Source organism: Girardinichthys multiradiatus, chromosome 24 (assembly GCF_021462225.1).
Source record: "Girardinichthys multiradiatus isolate DD_20200921_A chromosome 24, DD_fGirMul_XY1, whole genome shotgun sequence".
NCBI classification, from domain to species: Eukaryota; Metazoa; Chordata; class Actinopteri; order Cyprinodontiformes; family Goodeidae; genus Girardinichthys; species Girardinichthys multiradiatus.
The window spans coordinates 21319956-21337008 of record NC_061816.1 but is presented as its reverse complement, the minus strand read 5'-3'; the positions used below and the strand labels follow the sequence as shown (position 1 = coordinate 21337008).

At 38.1% G+C, this 17053-nt stretch overlaps 1 protein-coding gene across 1 annotated transcript in view; it reads left to right on the top strand.

Moving 5' to 3' along the window:
• LOC124861969 (receptor tyrosine-protein kinase erbB-4-like) overlaps positions 1-17053 on the top strand; it is a 393671-nt gene that overhangs the window by 323579 nt on the left and 53039 nt on the right. The window contains exons 16-18 of the mRNA XM_047355966.1: positions 135-179; positions 6416-6548; positions 15576-15698. Coding sequence (XP_047211922.1) covers positions 135-179; positions 6416-6548; positions 15576-15698 — 301 coding nt within the window. The remainder of the gene's footprint in view (positions 1-134; positions 180-6415; positions 6549-15575; positions 15699-17053) is intronic.

Here is a 17053-nt window from a genome sequence, read left to right as displayed (position 1 = left end):
TACCTCCATTTTCCACCTGCACCCCCACCCCTGCCCAGAGACGACTGACTGACGTGGAAGAAAGACAACATGAGGTCTGCTCATAACATGTCCCTGATTTAATAGACGTTCTTTCTGGTTTCTCTGCCCTGCAGGTGCATCGGGCCTAGACTCCAAGATTGCGTTGGAATGATGGACAGGTAAGCGATTTCCTGATACATTTGTGATGCGGGCGCTGGGGAGACCACCGTCCGGTTCTGCCAGAACTTGTTAAAGTTCCTGTTAAAACCCGTTCTTCTAGATGCTCATTAACAAGAGGGTGATGTGACCTAGAAATCTTTTGTATGCTTGCACCAACCTTGGGGCCCAGTTAGTAAACAGACAACTGAATCAGATTGTTTCAAAGCTGATGGTTATGAATCCTATTAAACTGAATCATAATGTATCAGGTCACATCAAATTAAATTGTATCATATTGTTTCCTATTGCATCCAATTAATTCACATTGAATCATATATTAGATCAAAGTGTATGGCATTGTATCGTGTAATATCATGCGACATTGAGTTGTATAATGTTGGACCAGATAATTTTTAAATCATATCATACTTAACTGTATCATGTCTCCTTGTTTAAAATCATATAGAGCTGAATCAGATCGTATTAAACTGCATCAGATAAAATCAAATCAAATAGTGTTACTTATCATTGAATCATATGAGATTGTGTAACAGCACCATGTTGAGTCGCATCACATTAATTTTAATCAGAGTTTATTTTTTTTATATCGTATTGGTCTGAAATATATTTGCTATTGCACTGTATCATATCATATAATCTTACCATTAGAGTTATATTATGTTATGCTGCATTGTGTTCTGTGTAACAATATATAGTGTATCAAAAAATCTCATATTGATCATAATTATGTGATTTCATCATATCCTTCTGTGCTGTACAGATATTGCGCTGTATGATATTAATCCACCTTATTTATGTTTTAAATATTATGGTGCTGTGCTATATTTTGTCATATAGTACTGTTACGGCCCTCACACAGGTCTAGGGGTTCAGGGACGGTAACATAATGATGTCCAGTGGTGCCAAGTGGAATGTAAAAGGATTTATTACAAAACAGGGTTTCACAAAGCCACAATACAATTTTACCCAGGTAACACAAAAAAAACAAAAAACACAGAGGACTAACAGCCTGAGGACTATTAAGTTCAAGGAACCCAAAAAGAAAAGAACATTCACAAAAGGGAGGTACCAAGCCTCCCAACCATGAGCTTCTAGCTTGAGAGGCAAACTACAACAAAGTCAAAACCCTTTTAGCAGAACAAACAGGACAAGAAATATTCCAAAACTGCCCAAAGCAGTTGAAAACACCAAAGGTGGGGGACAGCTGAACAAAACCTCTTCCTACAAGCTGCCCCACTGGGAGAATGTTCACTGGAGCATTTTATATGTTGCAGGTGGGCCTCATTAGCATCTGATTGGCTTGCAATTCTCTGCTGGTCCAATGGTGCGGCTGCCTTCCAGCAGTCTCCAGGCAGCCAATCAGGAAGGTGTGCCCCCACAGCTGAATCTGCATAACAAAAAAAAGAAAAGGAGCCTGCCCAGCCTCAAGAGGCCAGGGGCCATAACAAGTACATATGATTAAGTACAGTGTTATTGTAATGTAGTCACATGGTGTTATGCTGTATCCTATCCACCTCATTCCTAGATCACGTGACACGTTCATTTAGTGTTAATTCTGTTGGCAACTTCTGGCATTTATACATTTAGGCCCCGTTTTCACGACCACGGTCCATTGAAAGCACATCTACATGACAGCATTATAACTATGATCTCCAAACACACAACACTTGTAGAAACGTAAAAACGGTGTATTTCTCCTGCCACACCACTAGCAGCCGGTAGGTTCTTTGAAACTTAACAACATGCACGTGTCCAGGCATTCCCTACTTAAAAAATGGGGTAGAAAATGAGCACTTTGTTGGAGACCTGTTGCTATTGAAACAATAATTCATGTTTAGAATAATGATTCAGCAGCACAAGCTCTGCAATCCACCATTGTTATTGTTGATGTCTTTTTCTTCTGCGAGTCTCAAACTGGTTGGCATCCGTTATACTGTACCCCTGCACATTAATTTCTACTGATTGCAGTCATACTGGGCATGTGCCAGGGCATACCCATACAGGAAGATTCTGTTTTCCCTGTCTACATGAAAACGAAGACTGGGATGTTTTCAAAATGTTACACTCTGGAACCCTTTCTGAAATTGTGCTGTTTTCAGAGAAAACAAGCATTGTTTTGTGCAACCATAGTTGTGTAAACAGAGCCCTGAACAAGCGGTCTCTTGCCAAGCAAATCCAGCTGAAAAAGATAAGGGAAAATCAACTATTACACTTTAAACTGCATAATGTTGTCATCACCCAGTCCCTGTATCTTTCGATAAATTGAGGAAGAAGGGCAACAGACAAGAATGGAGGTGAAAATAGAATTTATTTTGGTATTGATTTGGTGCTTCCAATGCTTTTAAATTATGTGTTTGACTATTTTAAATGGTTGAGAATTTGAGAACATGTAATGTAATGTTCATAAAAGGATGTAATTACGTTACTCATTATTTCTGACACCTAAAATCAAACCTGATCTGCTCTCAGCAGCGTTTATTCACCTGAATCCACAGGTTAAGGTTAATCAGTTTAAAGGTGCAGCTGCAAACAGCACAACAAGTAGGCATGTTTGAACATGTCCAAGCTTCAAAGGACTGCTCTGTAGGTTTGTGATTAAAATAATGGACAAAAAGGAAGAAATTTAGCTAAAGTGCTACATATCGAAACAAATGCTTTTACTGCTATTATACCCATAGTTGCTAACATAATCAGTCTGGTAGCAGAAAAAATGAGGTGGATAAAAATACTTGAAAATACCTTAATATTACTGTCAATAATTACATTTTAAATTTGATATGACAGAACTGAAAACAGTGCTAATGGATGAAATGGGAATCAAGGAGGAGTTTGCAGACACTCTTTTCTCTGAGTTCTTACAACGGCATCATCTTTTGTCTCCTCTGATGACCCTGTGTCAGTCTTCCTGCTGTAAACCATTTCCTCTTGATTTAGGGAGTCTTTTCTCTCATTCCGTGCTGCCTTAACCTGTTATTTGTCTCACCACCAGTTTAGGTTGTTTTGTCTCTAAAATCTTTTCCACTCTCGCTTTTCTTTCCTTATTCTTAGGATTTTATAGACAATTTTCTATTTTGGTTTCTCCTTGTCTATTCCCCTTTCAAACCAATTCCTCCAAACTTTAGCATTCCTATTCAGCACATCAATGTGTATTTAATTATGTCTGAACTCAGAGCCTCTTTCTAAATTTCAAGCTTCCCCTTCCTTGAGTCTCTCACGATCGATGTGGCAAATGCTGCGGCACCTTGCCCCGCCGTACCAAAGCAGGACCAGAGTCTTCCATTAGCTGCTAATGGCTTTTACAACTGATAGACTTTTGAACATTAAGTATCAAAGCAGAGAAAGTTCTGGCATTGGCAGGAGGGTGAATATGGAGCAAATAGGAGGAAGCAAAGGGTAATCATAGGGACAAAGAGTAATATCAGGGCAGAATTTAATGGTAGCTTGACAGTGCCTACAAGTGCAGTTGTTATATAAATGGCAAACACATTAGTAGTGTCATTAGGGATAAGAAATAGCTTTTAGCACCCAACCTTTTACACTTCCCTACAGCAGATGTTTCCTCCAATGTTGGAAAAGCATTTTTTAAGGAAAGGTGTTTTTGATTGCTTGGTTATTAGAATATTTCTTCACCTGAGGGAAAGAAAAATAATAGAAGTTTAGGTTACAGTTTTAGAGGATTCCTGATTGATTGAGACATGAAGAAGGGTAATAAAAGCTGTACCTCCTCCACAAACCAAGGAAAAACAAATCTATGCTGTCAACACCTTTCTCTGACCTGTGAAAATGGAAGAAGCCTTCTCTCACTGTTTGTTCCAACTCTTCCAAATCTGATTTTTGAGAAGCCCTATAGTTTAAATGGTAAAAATATGTAAGATTTTTTTTTTCACCTTTATAAAATCTAGTACCTAAGGCAAATGGTAAAAATCTTGAGATAGTTTGATTTAGAATAGGTAATGTACGTGATAGTTTGATTTAGAATAGGTAATGTACGTGAACCACTACTGGGTGGTACTTCATCGTACGGAATGCTCATACAACAAATTAATAGGTTTTCAAAAACAAGTCATAAATCAAACTAATCATTTAGTGTTTTAGGTCAGGATCACCAAAATGATACTCATTTGCTAAGTGCCAGAATAATGAGACACTGAATTAGAAAATTATTTTGTGTATTCTAACATGCCTAACCAATTAGTATGATTTACTGTCAAACAATAAGAAGAAACAAGAGATCTGATTTCCTTCACACACACCCATTAGTAGGTCTTACCAGGAATCAACAAGCATTACTCTGGGTGAATTTATGGCCATTCCTCTAATCAGAATCAGTAGAGTTCCTTTAAATTAGTTTGTTTTCTGCCACAGACCAGGCTTTTAGGCATGGTCCATACATTTTCATTAGGGTTAAGGTCAGTACCATTCCAGAAGTTTAGCGGTAATGGGCTTTATGCATATTTATATTCCAAAAGTACTCATGGCTGTTTGGTATCATTGTCCAATTGAAGCACACAAATATATCAACGTTTCAACCATCTGATTCAAACTGTCCTCCTCAGATGAAATAAATTATTTGGGATGCTTAGGAGTAACCCAGGAACTCCAAAGGTTTAAGCTAGTCTGTATTAGTAGTCTATATCACTGTCCACAGTGGAATAGACTAGTTGTATAGTTTCATGTTGACCAACCAAAAGAGTGACGCTCTCACTAAAATTCAGCCTTCAGTCTATGCCGTGGCCAACATGAACCCCCCAGATGTCTTCTGGAGAAATGTTTTATGGTCAGATTATACAAAGGTTTGGCTTTTTGGCCACAGTGACTAAAAGGTGGTTTGGACTACTCAGTGTGAGGCTCTTAAACCTAAAAATATTGTACAAACTGCCAATAACATTATTTCACCCTAAATAAATAGGGAGACAGTTAAAGCTTGGAGAAAGTTTGATGTCTCCAAGATCTCAAACATACATCAAAACTAATGTTAATAGGTAAAGCTGTTTCAAATTCAGCTTCTGGAATTGGCATTATGAGTAACAACCTCAATCCTGTTGAAATTTAATGAGCAATGCCTAAACACTGGTTCCATCCCAGGGAACCAACTTATTCAAAAAATGGTCATAAAATCAGCCAAATTATGCCAGAAGTTTGTGGATGCATTTAGTTGAGGTACAAATTGCTCAAGGAACATGTGGTTTAGAGCAATCCAATACAAATCTAAACCTGTGCGGATAGTAAACCGAAACTTAAAAGCTTATTTGTTTCTTAAAGGATAAATCAATAATTTACAGTCATGTTCTAAGGTTTAACGCAGTTCACAAGGTTTCAAAATGAATAATCTTGTCTGTACATTACTAAATACGTCCTCAGATGAATGAAACTTTGACAACATGTAGCAGCATTAACTATTAAAATCATTATTGAGCATTTTAAGAAGTCTGGGAAAACAACTGTACAAAATAAAACTGAGACATAAATGTTTAGACATAAAGATTAGAAAAACATTTTAATGCATTTTTAATCATCGAAGCCTTTTTCATCCTTTGTTTTGGAGAATTTAAAGCTCTGAAACATCAAATTGAATAAGTATAACCTGATTAACTACAGTTGAAATGTAAAATACTAAGAAAGTCTTTTGATTTCATATGGGAATCAAAGGAGACATGCATTTGGTCCAAGATTCTCTGAACCCAAAGCCTTTTGTCAGAAGAACAACCTCAATCATCACAACCGGATCTGAAGGACTTTTTGCTGCTACATTGTTTACAAGCTGTGATTCTTGCCATAGGGGTTTGCTGCCTAAATTTTCCCTTTGTGCACTGCTTGCTTTTATCTTTGTTTGAATCTGTAAGAGACTTAAAGAAAAAATATTAAACTTGTTTTAAATATTAATGATGTGGTTTTAAGGCCTTTTGGGAATTGAGAATGTGCAGAAACCTTTGTATCTCTGCGATAAACTCATTCAGGATGATTCGCAGACTTGAATGGAGTTAAAAATTAGCTCTTTAAACACACAACAAACACCAAAAATGCATTTTAAATGTGACTTGTGGTACCTGTGTCAGATGCTCTCTTAACACATTGTTTCTCAATAACAGCTCTGGCAGAAATAGACCTCTAGATGTGAGATTAGAGGTTCCATGTCTTCATCAGCAGTATACGTTGACCATAGTTGAGCTTCATTTGAATGTCTTAATGCTTCATCACTTTTACAGTTTTTTTTTCTCAATTCGTGTTCCTACAGGACACCACTAATAGCAGCTGGTATCATTGGTGGGCTATTCATCATCGTCATTCTGGCGCTTGGCGTTGCCGTTTATGTGCGACGTAAAAGCATCAAGAAGAAGAGGGCTTTGAGGCGCTTCTTAGAAACGGAGGTAAGAGTTGGATCCAGACAGACATCAAAGATTCACTGCAGCACCTCTCGCTCTATGTAAAACATACACAGGCCATACTTTATCACAAAGTATGCAAAAACCTTTGAAAAACCTATCTGTAAGAATTAATAAGCCAAAAAAGAGTCATCATCAATTGATGGTTGGCCAAGACTGTAAATTCTGTTTGTTGTTAGGCTGGATGTTTCACTAAGTTTAATTGGGGAGACCATTTTTTAAAGTTAAAATAAGCAGACCTTCAGACATCAAACCTTGAGCAGGTCCTTATCGAAACTGTGGTGTGCGTAGGAGGTTTTTAAAATTATGCATGTCTGCCATTGCCCATCGATCTGGCCTTGAAGGGGGATCGTTCTTGGAAGCAATAGGCGGCCGAGTGGACTTTATATTCACGGGATAGAGTCAAAGATAGACGTGCCAGAGAGCATGGAATTTGCATGCATGGCTTACAAGGCTTTCTTTTCTCTTGTCTTGTGTGGAGCCACAGCAGTTATGTCATCAGTGTCATCAGTGCGGCCCACTCGGGGCAGGCTACCTGCCAGTCTGCATTAGTGTAATTTACAGGTAGAAGCCACAGTGTTATAGACAGCTGTCAGGACGAAGAGGCGGGGAGGAGACCGCAGGGCAGTTTCTGCCTCGTCCCGGCCGTACACATCCATCTTAATTAGCTCTGCTGTGTTCCGACAACAGCTTGACCTAAAGGGGAAGCAGATTTGCTAATGCACTGTCACGGAGAAGGAGGAGCTGGGAAGGTTCTGGCCGAGGGAGGATTCCTTTTGCTCCTTTTGCATCTTTCATAATTTATCCTGTCCTGAAACTGATTTCCACCTCGGCACATTTTACCTCTCCGCAGTCAGAACAGCACAAAGCCTCGTCATTTTTAAGGACATTTAATTGGGGTGTAAAAGCAATTAGGCCTAATCAAATCTTAAATGCTCCAGGTAAGTTGGCCTCAGGGTCATACTGAAGGTTTAATCTGCTCAACAGCGTGTTTGCAAACACATTACTACATAAATCCTTAACGGGATCGGACTCTCTTTATAGGTCCCGCCGTTAAGAGCATTAATAGAACAGGGAGGAATGAGAGCTGTGCCTGAAAATTACCTGTTAGAAAATCAGCCTGCGGCAACATAAAACGATTATCTGTTGCAGTCATTTCAGCTGAAAGAGGAAAAGTCCAGAAAGTACGTGTTTTTAATCATTTGTGCGGGTTGTACAAATGTTTGACTCTTGATATATATTTGATAAAACCTCATCCTGCCTGTGCAGTTTCTTGCAAAGAATTTGTTCCACTTCATCCTTTTCACATTGTGTCCCATTACAACTACAAACCTCAATGTGTTCAACTGGATTTTTATGTAGTGGAAAAAAACTGTTCCATGTTTTCCAAAGGTTTCTACAAATAAAAATCTAAAAAGTGTTCCATGCATTATTTGTCAGCCCCCTTTTCTGTGATACCCCAAAAAATCATTGTGTAGAAATTCACTTTTTAGCCGACATGCAAAATACTAACCTAGAAACCTAACTTTCAACATCACCCTAAACACACCCTCTATACGGAGAACCATGGTAGTGGCAGCATCATGCTGTGGGAGTGCTAATCAGAATTGATGGGAAGATGGATGGAGTGAAAAAGAGGGGAATCCTGGAAAGAAAAACTGTAAGCAGTTCGCCTTTTAGCGCCACAAAGACCCTAAACATGTGACCAGAGCTAATCTAGATTAAATAATATTTATGGGCTGGAATGGACCAATCAAAGTCCATTCTGATTTAAAAGACTGATTACATGGTTACAGCTGCCCCCAAGGGTGGTACAATCAGTTATGTTTAGGAGGCAATTACACAGAGTCCCAAGTTGATTTGGTTTTAAATTACATTAAATAAATTGGATGATCTGAAAGATTTTAAGTGTGAGCAAAAAAGGACAAAAGAGAAGACAACAATGTGTCCCAAGCAACAAGCAACTGTAAATGCAGCCAAGCCTGGTTCTAGAAAGTCAAAAGTGTTATCTAAAGGGGCCTAAATACAAAATTAGGCCAGACTTTTAAAGTTTTTAAACCTTGTATAATTTTTCCTTCCAGCCCACAACTAAGTACTGCTTAGTGTTTGGCTAATGCATTAAATTCTCAATAACATGCACCGAAGGTTTGAAGTTCTAATGTGGCAAAATGTGCAGGAACTAAAGAAATGTCTTTCTGAAAGTACTCTCGCTGACTCTGGGTAGTGAAAAAAGAAGCAGCCTCTGTCACACTTTCCCGGGGCTTTTCTTTCAGCCTGACGAAACTATGCGCTTTGCACGGCCGGCGAACGTGGGCTCTCTATTCAAACGTATGATAGAGCTGACTGTGCCTGTGAATGGAGATCAAGCTTGTCTGGATGAGGGATTCTGGGATGGCGAAAGCTCAGGGACTTCCTCCTAAAGCCCCCCTACCCCTTATCTGCCGCAGCTGTTTGAAAGAGAGAGCTCACCTCTTGTGTCAGACTGGGAAAAGATGCCTCCAGTTGTGTGCTGTCAGAACGCGATCTGAGCGCTCAGCTTTTATTTCCATATCAGGGACACGTGTGAAGGCTGTTGCTGTTGCTAAATCCTTTCTTTCTTTATTGTTTGTTTTTTTTTCTTCTGATTTTCTTTCTTTTGTCTTTTTTTCTGTTTCTCACCTAGGAATATAGAAAAAAAAACAAATCCCATATGAAAAAGTCTGTCTCATCCAGTTGTGTCTTTCCAAGGAAGGTCCCCTGATAATAAATTGCTTTTCTTCCTGGAAAGAACACTACAAACAGCAGACTTGCCTCGCCGTTGCAAGCTTGAAACTTTGACCCCTGTACAATGAAGCGGGACTAATGCTCTCAGAATCGCCCTCTCCTTATTTCCTCAAGGTCCTCTTCCTCCTCTTTAGATGCTTTGTGCAGAGACTAGGGATGTAAACAGCTCTAGCACTGCTTACATCGATCCCAGATGTTTAGGGATAACAGACAGGATCCTGGTGACCAGACCTTTGCAGGGCAATGCCCTGAATTTTCAGACCTAGGCAGTAATAATATAACTGATGTTTAATGGATGTCATCAGTAATCACGTTTTACCATCCATCCACTGTCTTCTCCTTATGATAAACTGGCTCATGGAGAGTACAGGTCCAGCAATGTGACCTAGTTAACTCCTCACTTAGGAATGCTCTCCAGCTCATTCTAATAGTTCCCAAAACATTCCTAGATAAACGGTACTTCTAGTGAGTTCTAGATCGGTTCTAGGGTCCCCTCTCAGTTAAGTGTGTCCAGAAAACCTCCAAAGGGAGGTGTTTTGAAGATATCCTAATCTGATCCTCAGACCACCTCAATGCATTCTTTCAGTGCAGAGGAGCAGCAGCTCTACCCAGACTTCCCTCTGGATGGGGGGAGTTCCAACCCTGATAACTAAAGCTAATCCCAGCCACCCAAAGGAGGACGTTCTTTTACTCCAAGAGAGCATTCCACCTGTTATTAAGATGCTTACTTAACACCTTCACCACAGCAGATAAAGTTCCTAGAAGACTTCCAGACAGTTGATTTCCACCACCGCCTTTTCACGTGTTCTTGTTGTTTTGCTGTCATTGTCATTAACTTGGGTGACTTAAAAAAATAGAATCAACATTAAAGTTTGTCCTCATCTGCTTTAGGAACATTCTGTCAGCGTTAGGTCAAATCTGTGTTAAGAGGGTGACTCAGTGAGGTAACTTCAAAGTACACAGAGGTACTGTTACTGTTTAAGAGTGTAGTAGGTCTGATTGGATATTATGACTCAGGCAGAATAACAGTCATTTTGCTTTTGTAAAAACGAAACTCAACTTTGCCTGGGCTAATATGCAGAAAGCGTTAGGTTGTCAGCATACAGCCTGAGCAGCTGAGATGTTTAGACATTTTAGATGAAAATTCATATTGTTTCCATCCAACTGTAATGCAGATATTTAAAACAGCTTCATATTTACCAATATTCTTTGAATTTGTAGCTCTTGCATCTTATACTGCTCTATATTTACTCTCACTCACTTAAAACTGTGCACATATATTTATATTATATTGTAGATATGTTTATACTGTTTAATTTGTATTGTATTGCACCGACTACGCCAAAACAAATTCCTTGTATGTCCAAAAACGTACTTGGCAATAAAGCTTTTCTGATTCTGATTCTGATTAAGATGAAGGATATTGCTGTCATCTATCACATACTTATTGTTTTTTTTATTGTGCTTTCTTATGAGTTCATTTTTATTCATGTTTTGTATTTATGTTGTATATGTATATATATATATATATATCTATATATAGATATATATATATATATATGAAACTGGATCAATGGTTCAGAAACAATCCCACAAATGTTCAGCTTATTGAATTGTGCTACAGTGTTAATGCTAGCTTACACATTAACACAAGTGGAAATTCCATTTCAGTGTTATTTTATTTTTTTTATGCTTTGAAGCACTGCTGTAGCTAACATCAGTTTTGCTAGCATCTTCTCCTATGAGTAAATACAGTGACCCATTATTCAATCGTTTTTTGATAAATAAATACATTGAGTTCAGATTTATAGAACATTATCTTAGTTAAATATTCTCCTTAGCCAATAAAGATACATTAAGAAGCAAGATTTGAACAATTTCACAAAATAATAGTTTTATTTAAAAATAATAATAAATAAACTTTGTCTCCACTCTTATATCCTGGCTAAAAGGTTTCTCTATGACAAAGCTGTTTCACTTCAGTGTGTTTCAATTACAAAGCATGACAAACCCAGCATTTTGACCGGGTAATGTGAACATTAAAGCATACACCCGAGGGTTTTCACAGAGCAAGCCTGTGTTTGAAGACACTGTTTACTTCTTCTGTGCTCTGTAATTTGGGGAATGTATTCTAGCTGGAGGCTCGAATGCAACGCTTATTTGTCCAATGAAGTGTTCCCATCCTGTCCACGGCGCCACCAGTGAAGCTCATTTGGCAAAGGCACTGTGCATTATTAGCTGGTAAATAAAGTGGTGTGGCGAGAGCGTGTGTGTGTGAGTGAGAGCATGCTCAAGAGAGTTTTACTGGCCTTGAGTCTGTATTGCATTTAATAGACCTCTCCTCTCAGTCCAGTCCAACCTTGTCCTGATGAAACAATAACAGCTACAGCCTGTCACCATCTGCTCTTATTACGGCTCCCGCCGATATACCCCCAGCCCCCCCCCCGTCTCATCTCTTCCTGTCAGAGCCCCTCCATCACTTTCCACCTTAGGTTGCTTTTGTTTTTATTGCATTCATGCAAAATATTCACAAGCACACAGATGCAGATAAAACCACTTGCCAAAACAGTGTCATGTGATGATGGAAGCAACCTGATGTCACCCTAATTGCAACCTAAAACATGTGAAATGCATCTCATTTGTGACATTTCATTTCATTATTAGAAAACCTAAACCTTGTGCAAAATCAAGCTGTAAAACCTTATGCAGCCTGTTGCTGTTTAATCTCTGCATACAAATAAATGCTAAACTAACATGCAGCTGCATAAATGAATGTGTACATGAATATGCAACAGTTACATTATTAGAATTAGTTTTAGGATATTAAACATTGCAAGTTATGTTCATATAAGCCTAATAAATGCTTTATATTAACCAGCCTACACAAACACAGTTACACCGATACAATATGCATGCATAGATAACAACTAATCTGCATTGAAATGCACTGTTTATTGCTTGTGTTTGCATTTAGATGAAAATGAACTTTGGTTCAACCGTTGACATTTTAAAAATTCAAATAACTTAATTTTTTTTTTTTATCTAAAAGCAGTGAGAGGTTCCTATAATGTAATATAATATAATTCTGAACATCTCTCAACATTTTTCCTTGGACCTTGGCTTCTTTTACACCCCATTTTTATGTTACTTTGTACTGTTCGAAATTTATTCCTCCCACCATTCCTCCTTTTTCAAGCACACGCTGCAGAACCTGGTCAAATAAGTGGATAAACATGAGTGTAACTGAATGAAATGGAAACTGGTGCTGAAACTGAAATGAAATTAAACTAAACAAATTTGCTGAACTGAACTGAAGAGAATTAAACTGCAAACAAACTGAATAGAGTTGAGCGGACTTGAGTTAAATAAAACTGGTCTTTAACTGAAATTAAAATTGACGTGTACTTACCTACACACTGAAATCTGTAATTGACATTTAAGTGCAACATGAACTCAACTGATTTTGGTTGAAGAAAATCAAAAATTTAGCAAATTAGTCAATTTTAAAAAACTGATGCTAAAATTACAGTTAAAGTTAAATTGAATTGAACTGAATTTAAGTGAGCATTAAAACAGAATTGAGATTTGTTTGAATTATTATTGAAATTCATATCAAAATAGAAACTAAATTAAATTAAACAAATTTAAATTGAGATCAATTGATGGAAAATTAAGGTAAATTTAAACCCAAATTGACTGAAAGTTGAAATTAAACTGGAATTAAATGTAATTGTATTGTACTGTACTGAACTGACAAGCAGCCATAAACTCTGGAAGAAAATTATATAGAAGCCTGCTGCTTGGAATGAAAATATAAAGCATAATATAAAATGTTACTATTTATTAATATGTATCACAGTATTCATGTTTTGTTAACCTCTCTAATTGTCCTCTCCTCATACCCTAATGGATGTTGAGTTAGATTCAGCTCTCCACAGGTTACGATTTTATGGCACTCTTTTTAGACTCAAGCATGTAACTGTTTCTGTACAACCAGGTTCTGTTTTTAAAGCGTTCCTTCTGCATTACACACGGATGTCTTTAAAGCAATAACCGAAGGTTTGTTTTTGCATCACAGTCCGCAGAGATGAGCACAAATGTTATATGTAAGTGAAAACAAGAAAAAGTCAACTGTGGTGACAGAAAAAAAAGCAAGAAATGAGTGTTGATTGTGAAGGTTCAGATTTTCTTAGTGTCTGGTTGGGATGAAACACTGAAGGTAGGCTTGCTTAGTAAACCTTCAAAGAGTTTTTTTTTTTTTTCCATTTTTCCGGAGTTACAAACATCCTCCTAAAAACAATAACACCTTTCATTTTTACAGTCTTCAATGTAAACCTTACACGTCTGTGCAGTAAAAGCTGCGAGATGGATCTCTACCCCCTCGTCCCAAAGCCGCAGTGACCCGTCTGAATGCTTCGTCTCTTCTTCCTCCACTGATCGGATTTGTTTGCAGTTTCCCTCCTCCTCTTCGTCTGCTAACTCCCTTTCCAGCAGCGACATCTCGGCAGGCCTGTGCCAACGCCTTCAGGCCCAGCCATAACAATGGCCATTAAACGACGTGTCATTGCCACGCTGCAGGCAATGTCATCCATTCTGCAGGGGCCCGCCTGGCACCTCTACTGCCAGTCCTATTGTGCTGATGGGTTTATATCACATTGAGTGAGTGCTCGTATGGCTGACCGACTGATATATGGCCTCATTATAATGTTTGATGGCTGCGGTCTAGCTGGGTGATAATACTGCTGATAGAGCGCAGCCAACAAGAGATTCAATAGGCTGATCGCTCATTAAGACGCGTATCGATCAGAGGCATTGACTTTTTCAGCGAGTGTGTGAACAGGTGTGTCGTGGTCTGGTGGGTGTGTTTGTGCGTGCTCAATATTTCTCATATCTGCATGTGTTCGGGAGGAAGGGGTGTGTTTGTGCAGCTCGGATCTGTTCACAGCTCCATCGCAGGTGCCAGCTCCGGCTTCAGCCGGGGCTTTCTGTCGAGCTGCTAGTGGCGAGGCGGGTGACCGCGCCAGCTGCTGGGAGGCAGTTCAGAGTCAGCTGTTGCTGGCGGCAACGCGGCGCGGAGGAGGCCTGTCAAAACCCTGAATTGGAATTGTTTTGTATGTGCACAGCTGGTGAGCTGCTTCTCTTTGTGGATCGTGATAGCAGCTGACACCAGGCTGTGATTTGCTTAGCGGTGGGCACAATGCAGTCTGCAGCAGTAACTGCCAGTTTTAGAAAAACTTCACACTTTCTCACCCCTGAATTATCTCATCAGAAGTCCATTAGTGCCTCTACAGTTTCCCTTTTGTTCCGATCATTATGCTGCACGCCTCATCTTCAGTTTACTGGCACAGACCGCTAGATTGTTTTTTAAAGCATTTTATTTTGAAAAATCCATTAGGTCATGCACTCTTAATAGGTCCCCAAGACATTTGTATAGGAACAGGCCCACAGTACCACACATTCTCCTCTGTACCTAACAGTGGGCATGAGGTGCGTTTCTTCATATTCATCTTGTAGTTTTTATTGCTGAATAGATCAATCTGATTATCATCAGACCACAGTTCCAGTTAAAACATCAGAACAGGTGTTCAGTCCTCGCATTCTTTTTTTTTTGTTAACTGTATGAAGGACAGGAAATAAGTGAAATTCTCAGTATAATGAGAAAAACTATGTGTTAGCAAGTCCGTTGTTGTTTAAAAGTCAAGATATTTGTTACTTTGTTTTTATTTTGAATGCTGTTGTTAAAAATTCACATTTTGTGAAACAGAAGTTAGCAGCATGCAAAAGCTTAATAATAGCATTAATAAACATGGTAATTATTATGAAAACGTCATAATAATTAATCTTTCACTTTTGTTATTATTATTATTTTATTTTTATATTATTATGGTTATATTATTTATTAATAGTAGCAGTAATAATGATTTTTTTTTCAACTTCAAAATAATAATAATAATAACATCCTTGATGACTGTGTGGCTGATTATTTATGTCATCTAAACAAATATTTTGGTCACATCCTGCTGCTCTTACCAAGATTTTAATGGAGCAGAGGAGAATCGACCTTCATCCGCTCATGCTGTTGAAAAAGTTTGATTTTTACATGAAAAAAAAGATGAGCTCTGGTCTTTAAAAGCTTTTTCTGCACTGAAGATGTTACACACTAGTGTACAGCGCACACCCATCTTTAGGTCTTCATTTTGAATGCTGAAGATAAAATTGGTAAACGGAATAACTTGTGTGTTCTACCAGCTGGTGGAGCCCCTGACTCCCAGTGGAACAGCTCCCAACCAGGCTCAGCTACGCATCCTGAAAGAGACAGAGCTGAAGAGGGTCAAGATTCTCGGTTCTGGAGCTTTTGGAACTGTTTATAAGGTCAGTGACCATTCGTCTGCGTTTATTGCTCCATTCGCCACCTTAGTTGATTTTCAAAGTGTTGATACAGTACCAACTGTACGATACAATATGATGGGATGTACAGTCTGGGAAAAACAGTAGGACATCCTACCACATCCTGTGAGAGTTTCTAACATGTTTGGGCATTTTGGGTTTTAACATGAATTTAAACAATGCTGAAAAAAATGTGAGTAATCTAAATAAACAATCAATAGCAATACTTTTTTAAGAATTTACAAATGACCCATGTGAATTCTCACTTAAAATGGCAAAAATCACAAACATGCGTATCACATGGTGCACATGATCAGAACATGATTAGCATTTTGAAGGAGGTTCGCATGTTTGAACCTCAGCCGTTTAGTTTGGTCTGTACCTTTTGTAGTGAGAGTGAACACCTTCAGAAAGAAGATTGTAGAAGCTTCTAGATCTGATAGGAGATTTTGGAGAGGTTTCAAAGGAATTTGAAATCAGTCATTCCACCGTATGGAAAATAGCTTACAAGTTAAGAACATCTAAAACAGCTGCCAGCATGTCCATACAAGCTCAGCCTGAAAGCAGATTGCAAGATGCTAAATAAAGTCTCTAAAACTCCTAAACCTCTCTAATGATATCTGAAGACCTACAGAAGGCTCTTGCGTTCTCTTAATACATATGTTCATGCCTGTTCAATCACAAAGAGACTTAAAGAGTCTCACTTGCTCAGGAGGTGTGTGGTAAGGAAACCTTTGCTCTTTGACAAAAACATAAAGCACTGACTAAAGTTTGATGGAAAGAAAAATGTTCTTTGGAGAACAAAATAGAGAACATGCGACATATTGAGCATGCATTGCAGGAACATAACCTCACGCCAACCGTGACGCATGGGGGTGGAAGTGTCATACCTAAAAATAATAAAGATTAAAAGAAAAAAATGAAAGGGAAAAAAAGAAAAAAACAATTAACAACAGAAAAAAAAGTCGAAAAAAAAGAAAAGAAAGAATGAAAGAAAATAAAATCTGAAAAAGATTACATAGGTGAATATGCATTATTACATAAATTATTTAATATTTATGTATTAATTTATGCAATTTTTGGTTTTGATTTTATTTAATAATCTCTAAATTTGAAATGTTTTATCTTTTCTTGGTTTAAATTATTCATGAATTATTTCTCTATAAAATTTTTCCTATTAGGCCATATATCAAATAAGTGTATTTTTGGATTTCCAACTCTTTTTTTAAGCTTAAATTCCCCTTTTTATTTTTAAGATTTACAAATTAGCTCTTGTAAACCAGACGATATCATTAAACACAACCGCTTCTGCTGTATGTCATGGTCATGGCTGTGTGTGT